At 60.4% G+C, this 21,205-nt stretch overlaps 2 protein-coding genes across 3 annotated transcripts; both read left to right on the top strand.

The window, feature by feature from the left end:
- The first annotated feature begins 1,630 nt into the window (after positions 1–1,630).
- TAPBP (TAP binding protein) lies at positions 1,631–12,683 on the top strand. The gene is made up of 9 exons (XM_083881731.1): positions 1,631–1,850; positions 3,004–3,180; positions 4,092–4,343; positions 5,635–5,879; positions 8,440–8,508; positions 9,596–9,725; positions 10,953–10,963; positions 11,222–11,567; positions 12,164–12,683. Exons 1-9 carry the CDS (start codon positions 1,823–1,825, stop codon positions 12,262–12,264), a joined length of 1,359 nt encoding a protein of 452 aa, XP_083737857.1. The 5' UTR covers positions 1,631–1,822; the 3' UTR covers positions 12,265–12,683.
- A 2,916-nt stretch (positions 12,684–15,599) lies between these two features.
- LOC310921631 (class I histocompatibility antigen, F10 alpha chain-like) lies at positions 15,600–19,723 on the top strand. 2 transcript variants are annotated; one of them, XM_083881816.1, is made up of 8 exons: positions 15,600–15,705; positions 16,821–17,084; positions 17,366–17,641; positions 17,899–18,171; positions 18,253–18,360; positions 18,458–18,493; positions 18,613–18,645; positions 19,088–19,723. In XM_083881816.1, exons 1-8 carry the CDS (start codon positions 15,630–15,632, stop codon positions 19,099–19,101), a joined length of 1,080 nt encoding a protein of 359 aa, XP_083737942.1. In that variant the 5' UTR covers positions 15,600–15,629; the 3' UTR covers positions 19,102–19,723. The 2 variants fall into 2 exon arrangements, with proteins under 2 accessions (XP_083737942.1, XP_083737941.1); XM_083881815.1 differs by having other exon boundaries at positions 19,085–19,723.
- Positions 19,724–21,205: the final 1,482 nt, after the last annotated feature.

Here is a 21,205-nt window from a genome sequence, read left to right as displayed (position 1 = left end):
CTTCTCAGAGCCCCAAAAATTTGGGGTGTCCGCCAAAAATTTTGGAACCCCCAGACCCCAAAAATCTTCCTGGAATTGGTTCCAAATCCCCCAAAAATTTGAAATTTTGAGTGTTCGGGGAGGAACCAATTGCCTAAAATGCAAATTGAGGGCGTGGTCAGTGACTAAAATTAAAATTGGGGGCGTGGCAGTGCCTAAAATGGAAATTGGGGGCGTGGTCAGAGCCTAAAATAAAAAATGGGGCGTGGTCAGTCTATAATGGAATTGGGGGCGTGGTCTGTGCCTAAAATGGGGATTGGGGGCGTGGTCAGAGCCTTAAAAGATAAATTGGGGGCGTGGTCAGTGCCTGAGATGGAAATTGGGGGCGTGGTCAGATCCTAATATGCAAATTGGAGGCGTGGTCAGTGCCTAAAATGGAAATTGGGGGCGTGACCAGAAGCCCGACATTGAAATTCATTATGTGGGGGCGTGGCCAGAGGCTCTAAGGGGAATTTGGGGGGGGAATTTTGGAGAATTTTGAGGAATTTTGGGGTGTGGGACGTGGCCGAAGCCCCTGAGAGGAATTTTGGGTCGATTTTGGGGTTTTTTGAGGGGGTTTTGGTGGAATTTGGATTGGGGGCGTGGCCAGAGCCTTGTGGGCGTGGCCAGAGCCCCTGAGGGGGGAATTTTGGGGGTTTTTTTACGCTATAACCGGGAATTTTTGGAATTTCTGAGGGGAATTTTGGGGTCTGGGACTCCACCAAACCCCCTGAGAGGAATTTTGGGGCGATTTTGTGACTTTTTGGGAGGTTTTGGGGGTGGATTTGGATTTGGAGGCGTGGCCAGAGCCCCTGAGGGGGGGAAATTTTGGGGTCTTTTTTACGCTATGACCGGGAATTTTTGGGGTTCTTGAGGGGAATTTTGGGGTCTGGGGCTCGGCCGATTCCCCTGAGAGGAATTTTGGGTCGATTTTGGGGTTTTTTGGGAGGTTTTGGGGGCGGATTTGGGTTTGGGGGCGTGGCCGGGGCTCCTGAGGGGGAATTTTTTGAGCCCCTTTTATGTTATAACCTGGAATTTTTGGGATTCCTGAGGGGAATTTTGGGGTCCCTGAGGGGAATTTTGGGGTCTGGGACTCCACCAAACCCCCTGAGAGGAATTTTGGGGCGATTTTGGTGTTTTTTGGGAGGTTTTGGGGGTGGATTTGGATTTTGGAGCGTGGCCGGAGCCCCTGAGGGGGGAATTTAAGGGGGTTTTTGAGGGCACCGCGGGGAATTTTTGGGATTCCTGAGGGGAAATTTTGAGGCTCTTTTACGCTATAACCGGGAATTTTTGGGGTCCCTGAGGGGAATTTTGGGGTCTGGGGGTCCACCAAACCCCCTGAGAGGAATTTTGGGGCGATTTTGGTGTTTTTTGGGAGGTTTTGGGGGTGGATTTGGGTTTGGGGGCGTGGCCGGAGCTCCTGAGGGGGGAATTTTAGGGGGTTTTTGAGGGCGCCGCGGGGAATTTTTGGGATTCCTGAGGGGAAATTTGGGGTCCCTGAGGGGAATTTTGCGGTCTGGGGCTCCACCAAACCCCCTGAGATGAATTTTGGGTCGATTTTGGGGTTTTTTGGGAGGTTTTGGGGGCGGATTTGGTTTTGGGGGCGTGGCCGGAGCCCCTGAGGGGGAATTTAAGGGGGTTTTTGAGGGCACCGCGGGGAATTTTTGGGATTCCTGAGGGGAATTTCGGGGTCTGGGGCTCCACCAAACCCCCAGATAGGAATTTTAGGACAATTTTGGGGTTTTTTGGGAGGTTTTTGAGCGGTTTTGGGCGGTGGGCGCGGCCTGAGGCGAAATCGAAAGCGATGGCGGGAGCGCGGCCGGTGCTGACGGGTGAGAAAAGGGCGAAAAAAACTTCAAAAATCGGGACCCCCAAAACCCCCCCGACCCCAAATCCCAGCGGGTCCCATCCCTGAACCTCCCCTGGAGCCCCAAATCCTGGGAAATCTTCCTAAAAAATCCCCGAAATCTCAAAACTCGGTGCCCGCCATGACCCGGAGCTTTCGAATTCGGGACTTTCCCACAGCCGGGTTATCTCGAATTTCATACCCGAAAACGCCCTAAATTCGTGGTTTTTTCCCATAAAGACTTAACCGAATCTCCCCTGGAACCACAAAATCTTCGCAGGATCCCCCAAATCCCCCCGGGATCCTTCAAATTCCCCCCAAAACCCCTCCAGGGCCTCTCACACCCCGAAAATCCCTCCAGGACCCCCGAACTCCCCCAAATCCCCTCAAGGATCCTCTAAATCCTTCCAGGGCCAAAAATTCCCACAAATCCCCCCCAAAAACCCCTCTGTCCCCCCCAACCCTTCCTGGATCCCCAAAAATCCCCCCAAATCCCCTCAAATTTCCCCCGAAATCCACCCCAGAATCACCCAAATCCCCTCCAGGATCCCCCAAATCCACCCAGGACCGCCCAAATCCCCCTGGGATCCCCAAAATCCTCCCCAAAATCCCACAAGACCCCCCAAATCCCTCCTAGGACCCCCAAAATCTCCCCAGAACCCCCCCGCAAACCTCTCAGGACTCCCAAACTCCCCCAAATCCCCTCCAGGATCCCCCAAATCCCACTGAAATTCCTTCCAGGAATCCCCAGGACACCCCAAACTCACCCAAATCCGACCCAGGACCCCCCAAAACCCCCTCAGGCCTCCCCAAATACCCCCAAAATCCCCCCAAACTTCACCCAGGACCCCCCAAATCTCCTCCAGGATTCCACAAATCCCCCCAGAATCCCCTAAATAACCCCCAAAACCCCCCAAAACCCCCTCAGGACTCCCCAAATACCCCCAAAATTCCACCAAACTTCACCCAGGACCCCCCAAATCCCCCCCAAACTTCCCCCAAGACCCCCCCAAACCCCCCCCAATCCCCCCCAAATCCCCTCCAGGACCCCCCAAATCCCTCTCAGGACCCCCCAAATTCCCCCAAACCTCCCCCAAGACCCCTCAGGACCCCCCAAAACCCCTCTTTTCTCTCCCCAGGGCTGTTCCTGCTTTGGGGGGCGGTCTGTGTTTTTGGGGAGCCCCTCCGGGAGCTGCAGTGCCCCCTGCTGGACCAGCGCGGCACCCCCTCCCCCCGCCCGGCCCTGCTCAGGATTTTGGGGGGTCCCGGAGCCCCCCCAGACCCCCAGGACCCCCAGAGAACCTTTGATGTCACCGGTGGGACACCCCACACTACAATTTATGGGGGTTGGGGGGATTCTAGGGGGGTTTGGGGGGGATTTTTGGGGGGTTTGGGAGTTCTGAGAGGATTTTGGGGGGGTCCCTGGGTGGGGTTGAGGGGGATTTTGGGGGGATTTTTGGGAGTATTTGGGGTGTTCTGGGGGGGAGTTGAGACAATTTTGGGGGAGTTTGGGGGGGATTTGGGGAGGTTTTGAGGGGTTCTGGGGGGATTTGGAGAGATTTTGGGGGGTTTGGGGGTGTCCTGGGTGGGGGTTGGGAGCAATTTTTGGGGATTTGGGAGTGATTTTGGGGGGGTTGGGGGAGATATTGGGGGACTTTTGGGGTCCTGAGGGGGTTGAGGGCGATTTTTGGGGAGTTTGGGGAGAGATTTTGTGGGTCCTGGGAGGATTTGGGGCGATTTTTGGGGGGATTTGGGGGGTCCTGGGGGGATTTGGGGGAGATTTTGGGGGGTTTAGGGGTGTCCTGGGGTGGTTGAGGGTGATTTTTGGGAATTTGGGGAGGGTTTGGGACAATTTTAGGGACTTGGGGGGTCCTGGGGGGCTTTGGAGTGATTTTGGGGGATTTTGGAGGGTCCCAGTGGAGGTTGGGGGTGATCTGGGGGGTCCAGGGAGGTTTTGGGGCAATTCTGGGGGGCAGTTGGGACAATTTTGAGGATTTTGAGGGGTCCTGGGAGGGTTTTGGGGCAATTTTGTGAGGTTTGGGGGGATTTTAGGGAGATTTTGGGAGGTCTGAGGGGTTTTGGGGTGATCTGGGGAGGTTGGGGGCCTCCTGGAGGAGTTTTGGCGCAATTTTGGGGGATTTGGGGTGGATTTTGAATGGTTTTGAGGTGATTTTTGGGTCATTTTGGGGACAGGATCCTGTTTCTCACCCTCCCCTTGTCCCCGCAGACCCCTGGGGGCTCCTGGGGGAGTTTTGGGGTCCCTCCCAGGAGCCCCCCCGGTGCGAGCTGAGCCCCACGGCCCCGCTGCTGCCACCCCCGGGCCACCCCCAGGAGTGTCACCCCGCGCTGGGGACACGCTGGTGGCTGCTGGCCCTGGGGACACCCGCCAGGGAGGGGACACCCGCCAGGGAGGGGACACCCGCCAGGGAGGGGACAGTGCTGCTGCAGGAGACGGCGCCGGGCACACAAAGGGTTAATGGTGAGGGGTGGGGTCACCTGTGTCACCTGTGTGTCACCTGTGTCACCTCTGTGTCACCTGTGACACCCCAAAGGTCCCCAAATGTCCCCAGATCTTCATGTTCCCCTCAATGTCCCCCCCTTTATTCGCACCTGTCCCTCCATGTCCCCAACGTGTTTTTAGTGTCCCCTCAGTGTCCCCTTGTTGTCCCTCCATGTCACTGATGTCCCCAATGTCCCTAAATGTCCCCATGTCCCCTCATCATAATGTCCCCTTATCTCTCTATGATGTCCCCTAAGTGTCCCCTCATTGTCCCCATGTCACCCCATCATAATGTCCCTTTATTCACCTCATGATGTCCCCAATGCTCCTAAATGTCCCCATGTCCCTCTAACCTCTCAATGTCCCCATAATGTCCTCAATGTCCCCTAACTGTCCCCTTGTCATCCCCGTGTCCCCCTACATAATGTCCCCATGTCCCCCCATGTCTTTGATGTCCCCTAAATGTCCCCTTGTTGTCCCCATGTCCCTCCACCCCCTCAGTGTCCCCTTATCCCCCACATCCCCAATGTCCCCAAAGCCCCTCAATGTCCCCATGTCCCCCCCATGTCCTTGATGTCCCCTAAATGTTCCCCCATTGTCCCCATGTCCCTCCATGTCCCTGATGTCCCCAAAGTCCCCATGCCCCCAATGTCCCCAATGCCCCTAAATGTCCCCATGTCCCTCCAACCCCTCAATGTCCCCATGTCCCCCCATGTCCTTAATGTCCCCTAAATGTCCCCACATTGTCCCCATATCCTCCCATCATAATGTCCTCATGTCTCCCCTGTCCTCGATGTCCCCTAAACGTCCCCTCAGTGTCCCCATGTCCCTTTACCCCCTCAATGTCCCCTTATCCCTAAAGCCCCTAAATGTCCCCTCAGTGTCCCCATGTCCCTCCACCCCCTCAGTGTCCCTATGTCCTCCCATGTCCTTAGTGTCTCCTAAATGTCCCCTCAATGTCACCACATCCCTCCAGCCCCTCAGTGTCCCCTTGTCCCCCATGTCCCCAATGTCCCCAATGCCCTTCAATGTCCCCTCAATGTCCCCATGTCCCTCCACCCCCTCAATGTCCCCATGTCCCCGCACATCCCCAATGTCCCCAAAGCCCTTCAATGTCCCCATGTCCCTCCAACCTGTCAATGTCCCTTTATCCCCCATATCCCCAATGTCCCCAATGCCCTTCAATGTCTCCTCAATGTCCCCATGTCCCTGCACCCCTCAGTGTCCCCTCACTGTCCCCATGTCCCCCCTGTGACTCCTGTCCCCGCAGCGTCCCTGTCCATCTCGACGGTGACGCCGAGGCTGCGGGGGCTGGTGGGGACCCCCCAGACCCTCCACTGCTCCCTGAGCCCCCCCCCGGGGCCCTTCAGCCTGGAGTGGCTCCAGCACCGCGACGGCGTCACCCGCAGCCTGCTGGCCTTCAACTCTGTCACCTCCCGTGTCACCGCGGCCGCCCCGGGGGTCCTGCTGCTGCTGGGGGGACACCAGGGGACTCCTGGGACACAGGGGACACAGGTGAGGGGACACCAGGGGACTCCTGGGGCACAGGAGACACAGGTGAGGGGACACCAGGGGACACAGGGGACACAGGGGACACAGGTGAGGGGACACCAGGGGACACAGGGGACACAGGGGACACAGGTGAGGGGACACCAGGGGACTCCTGGGGTACAGGGGACACAGGGGACACAGGTGAGGGGACACAGGGGACACAGGGGACACAGGTGAGGGGACACCAGGGGACTCCTGGGGTACAGGGGACACAGGGGACACAGGTGAGGGGACACAGGGGACACAGGGGACACAGGTGAGGGGACACCAGGGGACTCCTGGGGCACAGGGGACACAGGGGACACAGGTGAGGGGACACCAGGGGACACAGGGGACACAGGGGACACAGGTGAGGGGACACCAGGGGACTCCTGGGACACAGGGGACACAGGTGAGGGGACACCAGGGGACTCCTGGGGTGGGGACACAGGGGACACAGGTGAGGGGACACCAGGGGACTCCTGGGACACAGGGGACACAGGTGAGGGGACACCAGGGGACTCCTGGGACACAGGGGACACAGGGGACACAGGTGAGGGGACACCAGGGGGCTCCTGGGACACAGGGGACACAGGGGACACAGGTGAGGGGACACCAGGGGGCTCCTGGGGTACAGGGGACACAGGGGACACAGGTGAGGGGACACCAGGGGACTCCTGGGGCACAGGGGACACAGGGGACACAGGTGAGGGGACACCAGGGGGCTCCTGGGACACAGGGGACACAGGGGACACAGGTGAGGGGACACCAGGGGACACAGGGGACACAGGGGACACAGGTGAGGGGACACCAGGGGACTCCTGGGACACAGAGGACACAGGTGAGGGGACACCAGGGGACACAGGGGACACAGGTGAGGGGACACCAGGGGACTCCTGGGACACAGGGGACACAGGGGACACAGGTGAGGGGACACCAGGGGACACAGGGGACACAGGGGACACAGGTGAGGGGACACCAGGGGACTCCTGGGACACAGGGGACACAGGTGAGGGGACACCAGGGGACACAGGGGACACAGGGGACACAGGTGAGGGGACACCAGGGGACACAGGGGACACAGGGGACACAGGTGAGGGGACACCAGGGGACACAGGGGACACAGGGGACACAGGTGAGGGGACACCAGGGGACTCCTGGGACACAGAGGACACAGGTGAGGGGACACCAGGGGACACAGGGGACACAGGGGACACAGGTGAGGGGACACCAGGGGACACAGGGGACACAGGGGACACAGGTGAGGGGACACCAGGGGACTCCTGGGGCACAGGGGACACAGGTGAGGGGACACCAGGGGACTCCGGGGACACAGGTGACACAGGTGAGGGGACACCAGGGGACTCCTGGGGTGGGGACACAGGTGAGGGGACACCAGGGGACTCCTGGGACACAGGGGACACAGGTGAGGGGACACCAGGGGACTCCTGGGACACAGGGGACACAGGTGAGGGGACACCAGGGGACTCCTGGGACACAGGGGACACAGGTGAGGGGACACCAGGGGACTCCGGGGACACAGGGGACACAGGTGAGGGGACACCAGGGGACTCCTGGGACACAGGGGACACAGGTGAGGGGACACCAGGGGACCTCCAGGGCAGGGGGGACACAGGGGACACAGGTGAGGGGACACCAGGGGGCTCCTGGGACACAGGGGACACAGGGGACACAGGTGAGGGGACACCAGGGGGCTCCTGGGGTACAGGGGACACAGGGGACACAGGTGAGGGGACACCAGGGGGCTCCTGGGGTACAGGGGACACAGGTGAGGGGACACCAGGGCACTCCTGGGACACAGGGGACACAGGTGACACAGGTGAGGGGACACCAGGGGACTCCGGGGACACAGGTGACACAGGTGAGGGGACACCAGGGGACTCCTGGGGTGGGGACACAGGTGAGGGGACACCAGGGGACTCCTGGGACACAGGGGACACAGGTGAGGGGACACCAGGGGACTCCTGGGACACAGGGGACACAGGTGAGGGGACACCAGGGGACTCCTGGGACACAGGGGACACAGGTGAGGGGACACCAGGGGACTCCGGGGACACAGGGGACACAGGTGAGGGGACACCAGGGGACTCCTGGGACACAGGGGACACAGGTGAGGGGACACCAGGGGACCTCCAGGGCAGGGGGGACACAGGGGACACAGGTGAGGGGACACCAGGGGGCTCCTGGGACACAGGGGACACAGGGGACACAGGTGAGGGGACACCAGGGGGCTCCTGGGGTACAGGGGACACAGGGGACACAGGTGAGGGGACACCAGGGGGCTCCTGGGGTACAGGGGACACAGGTGAGGGGACACCAGGGCACTCCTGGGACACAGGGGACACAGGTGACACAGGTGAGGGGACACCAGGGGACTCCTGGGACACAGGGGACACAGGTGAGGGGACACCAGGGGGCTCCTGGGACACAGGGGACACAGGTGACACAGGTGAGGGGACACCAGGGGACTCCTGGGACACAGGGGACACAGGTGAGGGGACACCAGGGGGCTCCTGGGGCACAGGGGACACAGGGGACACAGGTGAGGGGACACCAGGGGGCTCCTGGGACACAGGGGACACAGGGGACACAGGTGAGGGGACACCAGGGGGCTCCTGGGGTACAGGGGACACAGGTGAGGGGACACCAGGGCACTCCTGGGACACAGGGGACACAGGTGAGGGGACACCAGGGGACTCCTGGGGTACAGGGGACACAGGTGAGGGGACACCAGGGGACTCCTGGGACACAGGGGACACAGGTGAGGGGACACCAGGGCACTCCTGGGACACAGGGGACACAGGTGAGGGGACACCAGGGGACTCCTGGGGTACAGGGGACACAGGGGACACAGGTGAGGGGACACCAGGGGACTCCTGGGACACAGGGGACACAGGTGAGGGGACACCGGGACACCCCTGGGGTATGGGGGACACAGGTGAGGGGACACCCCCAGGGCACAGGGGACACAGGGGAGGGGACACCCCCAGGGCAGGGGGGACACAGGTGAGGGGACACCAGGACACCCCCGGGGCTGGGGGGGCACAGGGGACACAGGGGAGGGGACACAGGGATGGGGACACGGGAGAGATGGGGACACACGGGAGGGGACACACGGGAGGGACGGGGACACAGGTGAGGGATGGGGACACGGGAGGGACAGGGACACAGGGGAGGGATGGGGACATGGGAGGGACAGGGACACAGGGGAGGGATGGGGACACAGGGGAGGGACAGGGACACAGGTGAGGGATGGGGACACAGGGGAGGGACAGAGACACAGGTGAGAGGTGGGGACACAGGGGAGGGATGGGGACACGGGAGGGACAGGGACACAGGGGAGGGATGGGGACACAGGGGAGGGGACACAAGGGAGGGACAGGCACACAGGGGAGGGGTGGGGACACAGGGGAGAGGACATAGGGAGGAGACACAGGTGAGGGATGGGGACACACGGGAGGGACGGGGACACAGGGGAGGGACGGGGACACGGGAGGGGACATCAGGGGTGTCATGGACATGGAACTACTGAGGTCTTCCCAGCCGCCAGGGGGCTCTGCAGGCCTGGAATGGGCTCAGTCCTCCCAGCCACAAGGCGGCGCTGCAGCCACGGAACCGCCATGGTCTTCCCAGCCGCTGGGGGGCGCCATTAACACCCGCCCTTCCCTGGGTCCTCCCAGCCGCCGGGGGGCGCCCTGGAGTTGTCTCTGCAGCTGCCGCCGCTCTCGGTGTCCGACGACGGTTCCTTCGTCTGCTCCGTGGCCACGCCCCTCGGGCAGCTGCAGCAGGTGCTGCGGGTCAACGTCATTGGTCAGTGCTGGGGGCGGGGCTGGGGGCGGGTGGGAGGTGCCGGGGCTCCCAGTCCCTCCCAGTCCATCCCAGTTCCCTCCCAGTCTGTCTTAGTTTCATCCCAGTCCTTCCCAATATAACGCAGTCCCTCCCAGTTCCCTCCCAGTCCCTCCTAGTGTCTCCAAGTTCCCTCCCAGTTCCATCTCAGTCCATCCCAGTCCCTCCCAGTATAACCCAGTCCATCCCAGTCTCTCCCAGTTCCCTCCCAGTTCCATCCCAGTTCCCTCCCACTTTCTCTCACTCCCTCCCAGTCCCCACATCTGAGGTGTCCATGTGTCCCCAGGGCTCCCGGCCAAGCTCCCAGTCCCTCCCAGTATAACCCAATTCCCTCCCAGTATAACCCAGTCCCTCCCAGTTCCATCCCAGTCTCTCCTAGTTCCTCTGAGTTCCATCCCAGTCCTTTCCAGTATAACCCAGGCCCTCCCAGTTCCCTCCTGGTCCTTCCCAGTATAACCCAGTCTCTCCAAGTTCCCTCCCAGTTCCTCCCAGTTCCATTCCAGTCTCTCCCAGTTCCATTCCAGTCTCTCCAAGTTCCTTCCCAGTTTCATCTCAGTCCCTCTCACTGTAACCCAGTCTCTCACAGTCCCTCCCAGTATAACCCAGTCCTTCCCAGTCTCTCCCACTCCCCCATCTGAGGTGTCCGTGTGTCCCCAGCCCCTCCCCTGGTGCCCCCTGTGCTGCCCCCAGGGCTCCCAGCTGAGCTCCCAGTCCCTCCCAGTTCCATCTCAGTTCCCTCCCAGTCCCTCCCAGTATAACCCAGTTCCCTCTCAGTCTCTCCCAGTCCCTCCCAGTTCCATCTCAGTCCTTCCCAGTATAAGCCAGTCTGCTCCAGTCCCTCCTAGTCTTCCCTAGTTCCCTCCCAGTCTCTCCCAGTTTCATCCCAGTCCCCTCCCAGTGTAACCCAGTCCCTCCCAGTATAACCCAGTCCCCTCCCAGTTCCCTCCCAGTTCCTTCCCAGTCCCCTCCCAGTATAACCCAGTATAACCCAGTTCCCTCACTCCCTCCCAGTATAACCCAGTCCCTGCCAGTATAACCCAGTCCCTCCCAGTATAACCCAGTCCCCTCCCAGTACACCCCAGTCTAACCCAGTCTGTTCCCGTGTCCCCAGCCCCTCCGCAGGTGTCCCTGGTGCCCCCGGTGCTGTCCCCAGGGCTCCCAGTCTAACCCAGTCTGTCCCCGTGTCCCCAGCCCCTCCGCAGGTGTCCCTGGTGCCCCCGGTGCTGTCCCCGGGGCTCCCAGTATAACCCAGTATAATCCTGTGTCCCCAGCTCCCCCGCAGGTGTCCCTGGTGCCCCCGGTGCTGTCCCCGGGGCTCCCAGTCTAACCCAGTGTAACCCAGTATAACCCGTGTCCCCAGCTCCCCCCCAGGTGTCCCTGGTGCCCCCGGTGCTGTCCCCGGGGCTCCCAGTCTAACCCAGTGTAACCCAGTATAACCCGTGTCCCCAGCTCCCCCCCAGGTGTCCCTGGTGCCCCCGGTGCTGTCCCCGGGGCTCCCGGCCGAGCTCCGCTGTGACGCCGTCGGCTTTTTCCCGCTGGACGTCGGATTCCGCTGGGAGCGCCGGGCCCGGGGGGTCACCCTGGGGGTCACCGCCAGCCCTGGGGACACCCCTGGGGACACCCCGAGCCCTGGGGACACCCCCGTGGGGCTGAGCTGGAGCTCGGGGCACCGGCGGGCGGCCGACGGCACCTTCAGCCGCAGCGCGGGGCTGCGCGTGGCCGCGGGGACAGCCGGGGACAGCTACAGCTGCCTGGTGACACACCCGGCCTGGGACAGCCCCCACAGGGTCACCGTGCGCGTGGCCGGTGAGACGGGGACACCTGGGGACACTGGGGACACTGGGGACACCTGGGGACACTGGGGACACTGGGGACACCTGGGATGGGTTTGGGGACACCTGGGAACACCTGGGGACACTGGGGACACCTGGGGACACTGGGGACACCTGGGGACACCTGGGATGGGTTTGGGGACACCTGGGGACACTGGGGACACCTGGGGACACCTGGGGACACCTGGGATGGGTTTGGGGACACCTGGGGACACTAGGGACACCTGGGATGGAGCTGGGGACATCAGGAGCAAAGTTGGGGACAGTGTGGACACCAGGGCAAGGGTTTGGAGGGTCTGGGGACACCTGGGATTGAGTTGGGGACACTTGGAATGGGGTTGGGGACATTGGAAACAGGGTTGGGGACACCTGGGATGGGGTTGGGGACACCAGGGACAGGATTGAGGACACTGGGATGGAGTTGGTGACACCAGGGACAAGGTTGGGGACACCAGGACGGGGTCAATGACACCAGGACGGGGTCGGTGACACCAGGACGGGGTCGGTGACACCAGGACGGGGTCGGTGCCACCTGGGGGTGTCGGTGACGCGTCCCCAATGTCCCCACAGGTGCCACCGGCCCCAGCGTGGAGGAGATGGCGGGGGTGGCCCTGGTGGCCTTTGTCATCGGGGGGCTCTGCCTGCGCCTCTGGCCCCCGGAGGGGAGGTGACACCAGTGTCCCCACTGTCCCCAAGTGTCCCCTCCTCTTCTCTCAGTCCAGGGCAGCTCTTCACGTGACGGTTGCAATGTCCCCAAAGTCCCCCCAAATGTCCCCAAACCTCCTCAATGTCCCCAACCCCAAAGTCCCCAAATGTCTTAAAGTCCCCAAACCTCCCCAAATGTCCCCAAAGTCCCCAAATGTCCCCAAATGACCCCAATGTCCCCAAAGTCCCCAAATGTCCTCAAACCTCCCCAAATGTCCCCAAACCTCCCCAAACCTCCCCAATGTCCCCAAATTAAACGGGAGGTGACACCTCCCAACCAAACCCGTGTGTCCCATGTGATGATTGGGGACATTTGGGGACATCGAATGGGAAAATTCCATTGTTAAAATCTGAATGGGAATTAGAATGGAATTAATGTAATTAGTGTTAGAATGGAAATTAATTATGTTGTTAAAATTAGAATGGAAATTAGAATTAAATGGAAAAATTCAATTGTTAAAATTTGAATGGAAATTAGAATGGAATAATTCTAATTAGTGTTAAAATGGAAATTAAATTATGTTAAAATCAGAATTGAATGGGAAAATTTGATTGTTAAAATCAGAATGGAAATTAGAATGGAATTAATCTAATTAGTGTTAAAATGGAAATTAATTATGTTGATAAAATCAGAATGGAAATTAGAATTGAATGGAAAAATTCGATTGTTAAAATTAGAATGGCATAATTCTAATTAGTGTTAGAATTGAAATTATTTGATGTAAAAATTAGAATTGAAGGTTGCGTGGAACGGGCGGAAGTGCCCGAGACCAAAATGGCGGCGGCGGCTTCATGTGTGATCTCGCGAGATTTGCCGCTGGTTGTGCTGGATGTTTCGGGCGAGCCCCTGAGGGATCTCCAGGCTGTATTTGGGGCTTTAAGGCTCAATTTTGTGGCTTTCAGGCTGAATTTGGGGTTTCCGGACTGGATTTGAGGGCTCCGTGCCCCGCCAGCCCGAGAGTAGCTTCGTGGTACGGGCGAAAATTCCCGAGACCAAAATGGCGGCGGCGGCTTCATGTGTAATCTCGCGAGGTTTGCCGCAGGTTGTGCCGGTTGTTTCGGGCGAGCCGCTGAGGGGTCTCCAGGCTGGATTTGGGGCTTTAACGCTCAATTTCAGGGGTTTTGGGATGAATGTTTGGGCTTAAGTTGATTTGGCGTTTCCGGGCTGGATTGGAAGGCTCCGTGCCCCCCCAGCCCGAGAGGAGCTCCGTGGAACGCGCGAAAATGCCCGAGACCAAAATGGCGGGGCGGCTTCTTTGTGATATCGCGAGATTTGCCCCTGGCTGTGCTGGATGCTTCGGGCGAGCCCCTGAGGAGTCTCCAGGCTGGATTTGGGGCTTGAATACTCAATTTTGAGGTTTTTAGGCTGAATTTTTGGGCTTTACGTTGAATTTGGGGTTTTCGAGCTGGATTTGAAGGCTCCGGGGAGCGGGCGAAACTGCCCGAGACCAAAATGGCGGCGGGGGCTTCATGTGTGACCTCCCGAGATTTGCCGCTGGTTGTGCTGGATGTTTCGGGAGAGCCCCTGAGGGATCTCCAGGCTGGATTTGGGGCTTTAAGGCTCAATTTCGAGATTTTCACGCTAAATTTCTGAGCTTTATGTTGAATTTGGGGTATGGAGCTGGATTTGAAGACTCCGTGGAGCGGGCGAAACTGCCCGAGACCAAAATGGTGGCGCGGCTTCATTTGCGATCTCGCGAGATTTGCCGCTGGATATGCTGGATGTTTGGGGCGAGCCCCTTAGGGGTCTCCTGGCTGGATTTGGGGCTTTAATGATCAATTTGTGGATTTTTAGGATGAATTCAAGGTTTCCGAGCTGGATTTGAGAGCTCCGTGCCCCCCTCAGCCCGAGAGAAGCTCCGTGGATCGGGCGGAAGAGCCCGAGACTAAAATGGCGGGGCGGCTTCACTTGCGATCTCGCGAGATTTGCCGCTGATTGTGCTTGTTCTTTAAGGCGAACCCCTGAGGGGTCTCCAGGATAGATTTGGGGCTTTAGGGCTCAATTTTGGGGCTTCCAGGCTGAATTTGGGGGTTCCGAGCTGGATTTGAAGGCTCTTTCCCCCGCCAGCCTGAGGAGAGCGCCGTCGGTCGGGCGGAAATGCCCGAGACCAAAATAGCGGCGCCACTTCGCTCCAGAAATGGGCACCTTGCGCTGCGTGAGGGCTCCTAGGGGACGCTCCGAGCTGGATTTGGGCTCTTTATCGTAATTCCGGTGGATTTCAGCTCAATCCCGGCGTTTTCAGGCGCATTTCCCCCATTCTCGGGCCGGATTTAGGTGGAAAAAGCGAAGGGGCTGAGGAGAGAGACTACAAAGATGGCGGCGCCCATTTCACTCTCGCGAGATTTGGCGCGGGATTTTATTCGGGTGGATAATCAGCGGCCGCGGCTGGCGGGAATCTGGGCGGAAGCGGCGCATGCGCAGTCTCGGGCGGTCACCGCCTGCAGCCCCTTGACCCCAATGGAGACCCCCTTAACCCCCATGGAGACCCCCTGTACCCCAATGGAGACCCCCTTGACCCCCATGGAGACCCCCTGTACCCCAATGAAGACCCCCTTGACCCCCATGGAGACCCCCTGTACCCCAATGGAGACCCCCTTAACCCCAATGGACACCCTCTAATCCCCAATGGAGACCCCTTATCCCCAATGGAGACCCCCTTATCCCCAGTGGACACCCCCTTGTCCCCCAATGGACACCTCTTATCCCCCATGGAAACCCCTCTGCACCACCTTATCGGGCACCGAGATCCCCCTGAACCACCATTCCTGGGCACCAGGAGCCCCCTGGACCCCATTTTCGGGCACTAAAACCCCCCCTGAGCCCCCATTTCTGGGCAGCAGGACCCCCTTGAACCCCGAATTCCGGAAAGGAAACTCCCCTGAATCCCCATTCCCCAGCACAGGACCCCCCTGAACCCCCATTCCGCAGCACAGGACCCCCCTGTACCCCATTTCTGGGCACCAGGACCCCCTTGAACCCCGAATTCCGGGAAGGAAACCCCCCTGAACCCCCATTTCTGGGCACCAGGACCCCTGTACTCCCTTCCCCAGCAACAGGACCCCCCTGAACCCCCATTTCTGGGCACCGGGACCCCCCTGTCCCCCCTTTTCCAGCCCCAAACGAATTCTCTGGAATTCCCCGTCCCCTCCCTCGGTCTCTTTCGGTTTCGCGTCCCAACCTGCGAGACCGCGATCTGCCCGGCGACTGGTGACGTCACTCAAACCTCCGGGCGGCGATTGGCGGGTGTGAAATAACGCGGCCAATGGCGGGGCGGGAGGCGGCTCTGGGGGCGGGGCCAGGGCTGGGGCGGGGCCGCAGCCGAGCAGTGCGATGGCTCCAGCGCTGGGTCTGGGGGCGCTCTTGGGGCTCCTGGGGCTCCTGGGGGGCCCTGGGGGCGCCACGAGAGGTGAGTGGGGACCCCCAAAACCGGGACTGACGTGAACTGCAATTCCCGGGCACCGGAACCGCCGTGAACTTCCATTTCCGGGAACGGGAACCGCCCTGAACCCCCAATTTGGGTGCTGTGACCCCCCTCCATCCCCTTCCCCAGCACCGGGACCCCCCTGTACCCCCTTATCTGGCACAGAGACCCCCCCTGTACCCCCTTATCGGGCACCGGGACCCCCCTGTACCCCCTTATCTGGCACCGGGACCCCCCTGTACCACCTTATCCTGCACCAATCCCCCCCTGCACCCCCTTTCCCATCCATCCCACCTTCCCCAATTCCCATAACCCCCTTTTCCTTGACCCTGAGACCCACTGGACCCCATTTCCTGGGACTGGGGATCCCCTGGAACCCCCATCCCACCTCTCCCAGTCCCTGCACCCCCTTAATCCATAACCCTGGACCCCCCTGACCCCCATTCCTGGACACTGGGACCCCCCTGAGCCCCCATTCCTGGACCCCCCTGAGCCCCTATTCCATAACCCTGGACCCCCTGAGCCCCCATTCCTGGGCACTGGACCCCCCTGACCCCCATTCCTGGACACTGGGACCCCCCTGAGCCCCCATTCCTGGACACTGGACCCCCCTGAGCCCCCATTCCATAACCCTGGACCCCCTGACCCCCATTCCTGGGACTGGGACCCCCTGACCCCCATTCCTGGACACTGGACCCCCCTGAGCCCCCATTCCTGGACACTGGACCCCCCTGAGCCCCATTCCTGGACACTGGACCCCCCTGAGCCCCCATTCCTGGACATTGGGACCCCCTGAGCCTCCATTCCTGGGCACTGGGACCCCCCTGAGCCCCCATTCCTGGACACCAGGACCCCCCTGAGCCCCCATTCCTGGACACTGGGACCCCCCTGAGCCCCCATTCCTGGACACTGGACCCCCCTGAGCCCCCATTCCTGGACACTGGACCCCCCTGCACACCCTTTCCTGTCCATCCCACCTCTCCCAGCCCTGCAAACCCTTTCCTTGGCCCTGGGATCCCCAAACCCCTTCCCAGCTCTCCCAGTTTCCCCTTTCATTGATCCCTGACCCCTCAACCCCCCAAATCTCTGTGTCCCCCCAGTTCTCCACTCCCTGCGTTACCTGAATGTGGCAGTGACAGAGCCCAGCCCGGGGGTCCCCCAGTTCATGTCCATTGGGCTTGTGGATGGGATCCCCATCACACGCTACGACAGCGAGCGGGGCCGGATGGAGCCACTGACACAGTGGATGAAGGACAGAGCCGAGCCGGAATATTGGGATAGGAACACCCAGATCGGTATGAGGAACCAGCACTGGTATGCCAGGAACCTGGAGACACTGCGGGACCGGTACAACCAGAGCAGGGGTGAGTGGGGGGATCTGTGGGGCTGGGATGGGATCTGTGGGGCTGGGACGGGATCCATGGGGCTGGGCTGGGATCTGTGGGGCTGGGATGGGATCTGTGGGGCCAGGTTGGGATCCATGGAGTTCCATCCCATGGGGCTGGGATATGGATCCATGGGGTCCAAGGGGCTGGGATGGGGCTCTGTGGGTCTCCATCAGACTCTGGGGCTCCATAGGGCTGGGATGGGGCTCTGTGGGGCTGGGACACAATTCCAGGGGTCTCTGTGGGTACAATCCCCCCAGGTCTCCACACACTGCAGCGGCTTATTGGCTGTGACCTCATGTCCGACGGGAGTGTCCGTGGATCCTACCGGTACGGCTACGATGGGCAGGATTTCCTCTCCTTTGATCTGGGATTCGGGAGATTCGTGGCGGCCGACAGCGCTGCTGAGATCACCAGGAGGCGCTGGGAACAGGACGAGACCGAGGCTGAGAGGTTGACAAATTACCTGAGGCACGAGTGCCTGGAATGGCTCCAGAAACATGTCAGAAATGGGCAGAAGGAGCTGGAGCGCAAAGGTGGGTGGGAATTTGGGATTTGGGGATGGAGGATTGGAGAACACGGAAATTCCTGTCAGAATTCTGTGGGCAGATCTCACCCCCATCCCATTCCAGTGGGAATTCCATGGGCAGATCTCACCCCCATCCCATTCCCATGGAATTCCATGGGCAGATCTCACCCCCATCCCATTCCCATGGAATTCCATGGGCAGATCTCACCCCCATCCCATTCCCATGGAATTCCATGGATGCACCTCACCGTTATCCCATTCCAGAGCCCCCTGATGTCCATGTGTCCGGAAAAGAGGAACACGGGACGCTGATCTTGTCCTGCCATGCCTACGGATTCTACCCCAGGACCATCGCAGTCAACTGGCTGAAGGGGGATGAAATGTGGGACCAGGAGACGGAGTGGGGCGGGATCGTTCCCAGCAGCGACGGCACCTTCCACACCTGGGCCAGGATCGAGGCGCTGCCGGAGGAGCGGGAGCAGTACCGGTGCCGGGTGGAGCATCCCGGAATGCTGGAGCCTGGGATCTTCGCTTGGGGTGAGCCTGGCAATGTGGGAATTATTGGGAATTCCCAAACGGGGGTTCCCCTTCCCCTCCTCACCATCCCGCATTTCCCAGAGCCGACATCTGGCGGGAATCTCGCCGTGGTGGTCGCTGTGTCCGTCATCGCTGCCATCCTCATCCTCACTGGCCTCATTGGATTCATTGTCTGGAAGCTCCAATCCGGTAACACACGGGATGGGGGTCGGGAAGGGGCACGGATCCACCCGGCACCGTTCAGGAATCCTGTGCCACTGACGCTGATCCCACTGTTTTTCCACAGGGAGGAGGGACAGGGATGGATACAACATGGCAGCCGGTGAGTCCCAGTGGTGGATCCAGCTCTGGATCCCCTCTGTGCAGATCCCAGGATGGATCCTGGGGTTAATCCTGGTCTGTGATCCCTGCTGGGATCTCATGGATCTTCTCTTTTTGCAGTAAGAGATGTGGGAACCAACGGCTCGAGCGCAGGTGTGGAGCGGGATCAGGGTGGGATTGCAGAGGGGGATCGGGGCAGGATGGACAGACTGGGATCAGGGAGGGATTGTGGATCAGAGCAGGGGCCCAGAGCAGGATCAGATGGAATTGGGGAGTGGGATCGGGGCTGGAGTCTGGAGCGGGATCAGGTGGGATGGATGGAGCAGGATCAGGGCTGGATTCCAGACAAGGATCAGGTGGGATGGATGGAGCAGGACTGGGGCAGGATTGGGGTGGGATCAGGTGGGATTGTGGATCAAGGCAGGATTCCAGTGTGGGATTAGTTGGGATGGATGGAGCAGGACTGGGGCAGGATTGGGGTGGGATCAGGTGGGATTCTGGAGCAGCTCCTGCTCTCCATGGGCTCCAGCCAGGCCCATCCTGTGGGCTGGGGACAGGGACAGGGTGACACCGTGACCCTCTCTCATCCCAGCAGGAGTCACTGCCTGAGCAATCCACGGAGCTGGATCCAGCCCCTTCCTCTTCCCAGGAAAGCCGAGAGCTGCCGGCAGAGCTCACCCTGCTGCTCCCACCCACCCCACAGCTCTTGCTAACGCATCAATTTACTCTTTTCCAATGGTTTAAAGCCAAGAACTACGAGCATTATCTGAATAACTGAATGCTTCAGTTCTGGTGTGAAATTATCCTGCTTGGGCAATAAATCCTGCTTTGGGCAATAAATCCTGCTTTGGGCAATTGCAGAGTCCCTTGAACCCCTCAGGGAAAAATCCAGGGCCTCCCCTTGGAGGAACACAGCCCAGAGTCTGCAGCCAGGCTGAGAGAGAAATCTTCCCCCCACAGTGCCCTGTGACACTCTGTGCCCTACCCCAGCCTGGTGTCCCCAGTGCTCCCAGTTCTCCTGTTTCTCCTTTCCCTGCATTCCCATTGGTGATGGTGCCCCTGGTGACCGGCCCCGTTGTCCCTTTGGGTCACTGACCTTTGCCCTGCCCTTTGTCCTGCCCAGTGCCCTCAAACCCTTGGTTCCTGACCTCTGTTTAGGGCTGATCTTTGTTCCTGATCTCCCTTGGCCGTGCTGGAATAAACCTGTGCTGGAATTAATCCTACAAAGGCCCTTCTTGCCTCTCCTTGCTGAGCTGAGCCGTGGTGTGTGTGGTGTGTGGACTTGACTTCAGGCCTGGCCTGAATTCCCCCCAAGGGCCTTTTCCACAGGAGATGCTTCTTGGGAACTGGGCAGCAGCAACCACCATCCAACCCCACATTGCTGCAGGGAATAAATCCCAGTGCCCTCCTCCAGGGTCCGGCAGTTCCTCTCTGGGAGTCAGGAGTGGGGATGGGGACACTGGGGACAATGGGGACAGGGATGGGGACAATGGAGACAGGGATGGGGACACCAGGAGCAGGGTGGGGACAATGGGGACAGGGATGGGGACAATGGGGACAGGGATGGGGACAATGGGGACAGGGATGGGGACACCAGGAGCAGGGTGGGGACAATGGGGACAGGGATGGGGACAATGGGGACAGGGATGGGGACAATGGGGACAGGGATGGGGACACCAGGAGCAGGGTGGGGACAATGGGGACAGGGATGGGGACACCAGGAGCAGGGTGGGGACAATGGGGACAGGGATGGGGACACCAGGAGCAGGGTGGGGACACCAGGACTGGGATGGTGTCAGAGTCTGCCCAAGGATGTGATTTGCCCCACAACTGTCTCCAATGGTTGAGGACTGACATCCCAGACTCTGAAGGAGCCCCTGGCCTGGCTGAGGTGGGATGTTTGCCAAGTCTGGGAGGACTGGAATTGCATCTCCATGAGAACGGAGTGCAGGGACAATGGGACTGGTCACAGTGGGCTGAGCCGAGGCTGCCTGTCCAAACTGCTCTGTCCGTGCCAGAGGTGGGGTTTGGAGCTTGTTCTGAGCACCGACCTCAACACAGGTGGTTCCCTTTGGCTCTGTCCTCTCACTTTGGTCCTTTTGGCCCCTCTGTCACTGTCCCAGGTGGGATTTGGGGCGTCCAAGGTGGGGTTTGGGGGCTCCTGGGGAGGTTTGAGAGTCCCAGGTGGGGTTTGAGGGGTCTCAGCAGGAGTTTGGGGGGTCCTGGAGGGGTTTGGGGGGTCCCAGGTGGGATTCGCTGAGAGAGAGAGAGAAAAAGGAAACGAACGGCGCCGAGTCCCGGAGCCGCAAAGATGGCGGCACCGCCCTGAGGGGGTTTCCCGCCCTGAGGGGAAGGACACGCCCACAGTGGGCGGGGCCAGAGGGGCGTCACCGCCGGGGACGGGGCGGGGCTTCCGGTGTCCCCACAGTGTCCCCTCCCCGTGTTTTGGGGGGGTCCCAGGTGGGGTTTGGGGGTCCCAGATGGGGTTGGAAGGGTCTGGGGAAGATTTAGGGGCTCCTGGGGTAATTTTGGGGGGTCCCAGGTGGGGTCTGGGGGTCCCAAGTGGGATTTGGGGGTCCCAGGTGTGGTTTGGGGGCTCCTGGGGGGAATTGGGGTGTCCTGGGGGGGGGTTGAGGGTCCCAGGTGGGGTTTGGGGGTCTCAGGTGGGGTTTGAGGGCTCCTGCAGGGGTTTGGTGACAAGGGACACATCGTG

This window comes from Zosterops lateralis (assembly GCF_965231275.1).
Source record: "Zosterops lateralis genome assembly, chromosome: 35".
In the NCBI taxonomy this organism is placed as follows: Eukaryota; Metazoa; Chordata; class Aves; order Passeriformes; family Zosteropidae; genus Zosterops; species Zosterops lateralis.
This window is presented reverse-complemented; position numbering and strand designations above follow the sequence as displayed.

Excerpts from the sequence above, each read along its gene's own strand:
- TAPBP (XM_083881731.1), top strand. The coding sequence starts at position 1,823 with ATGGCGGGAGCGCGGCCGGTGCTGACGG. Across the intron at positions 3,181-4,091 it reads GAGAACCTTTGATGTCACCG|ACCCCTGGGGGCTCCTGGGG; the intron begins GTGGGACACCCC and ends TTGTCCCCGCAG. Across the intron at positions 4,344-5,634 it reads GGGCACACAAAGGGTTAATG|CGTCCCTGTCCATCTCGACG; the intron begins GTGAGGGGTGGG and ends CTGTCCCCGCAG.
- LOC310921631 (XM_083881815.1), top strand. The coding sequence starts at position 15,630 with ATGGCTCCAGCGCTGGGTCTGGGGGCGCTCTTGGGGCTCCTGGGGCTC. Across the intron at positions 15,706-16,820 it reads CCCTGGGGGCGCCACGAGAG|TTCTCCACTCCCTGCGTTAC; the intron begins GTGAGTGGGGAC and ends GTGTCCCCCCAG. Across the intron at positions 18,172-18,252 it reads GCCTGGGATCTTCGCTTGGG|AGCCGACATCTGGCGGGAAT; the intron begins GTGAGCCTGGCA and ends CGCATTTCCCAG.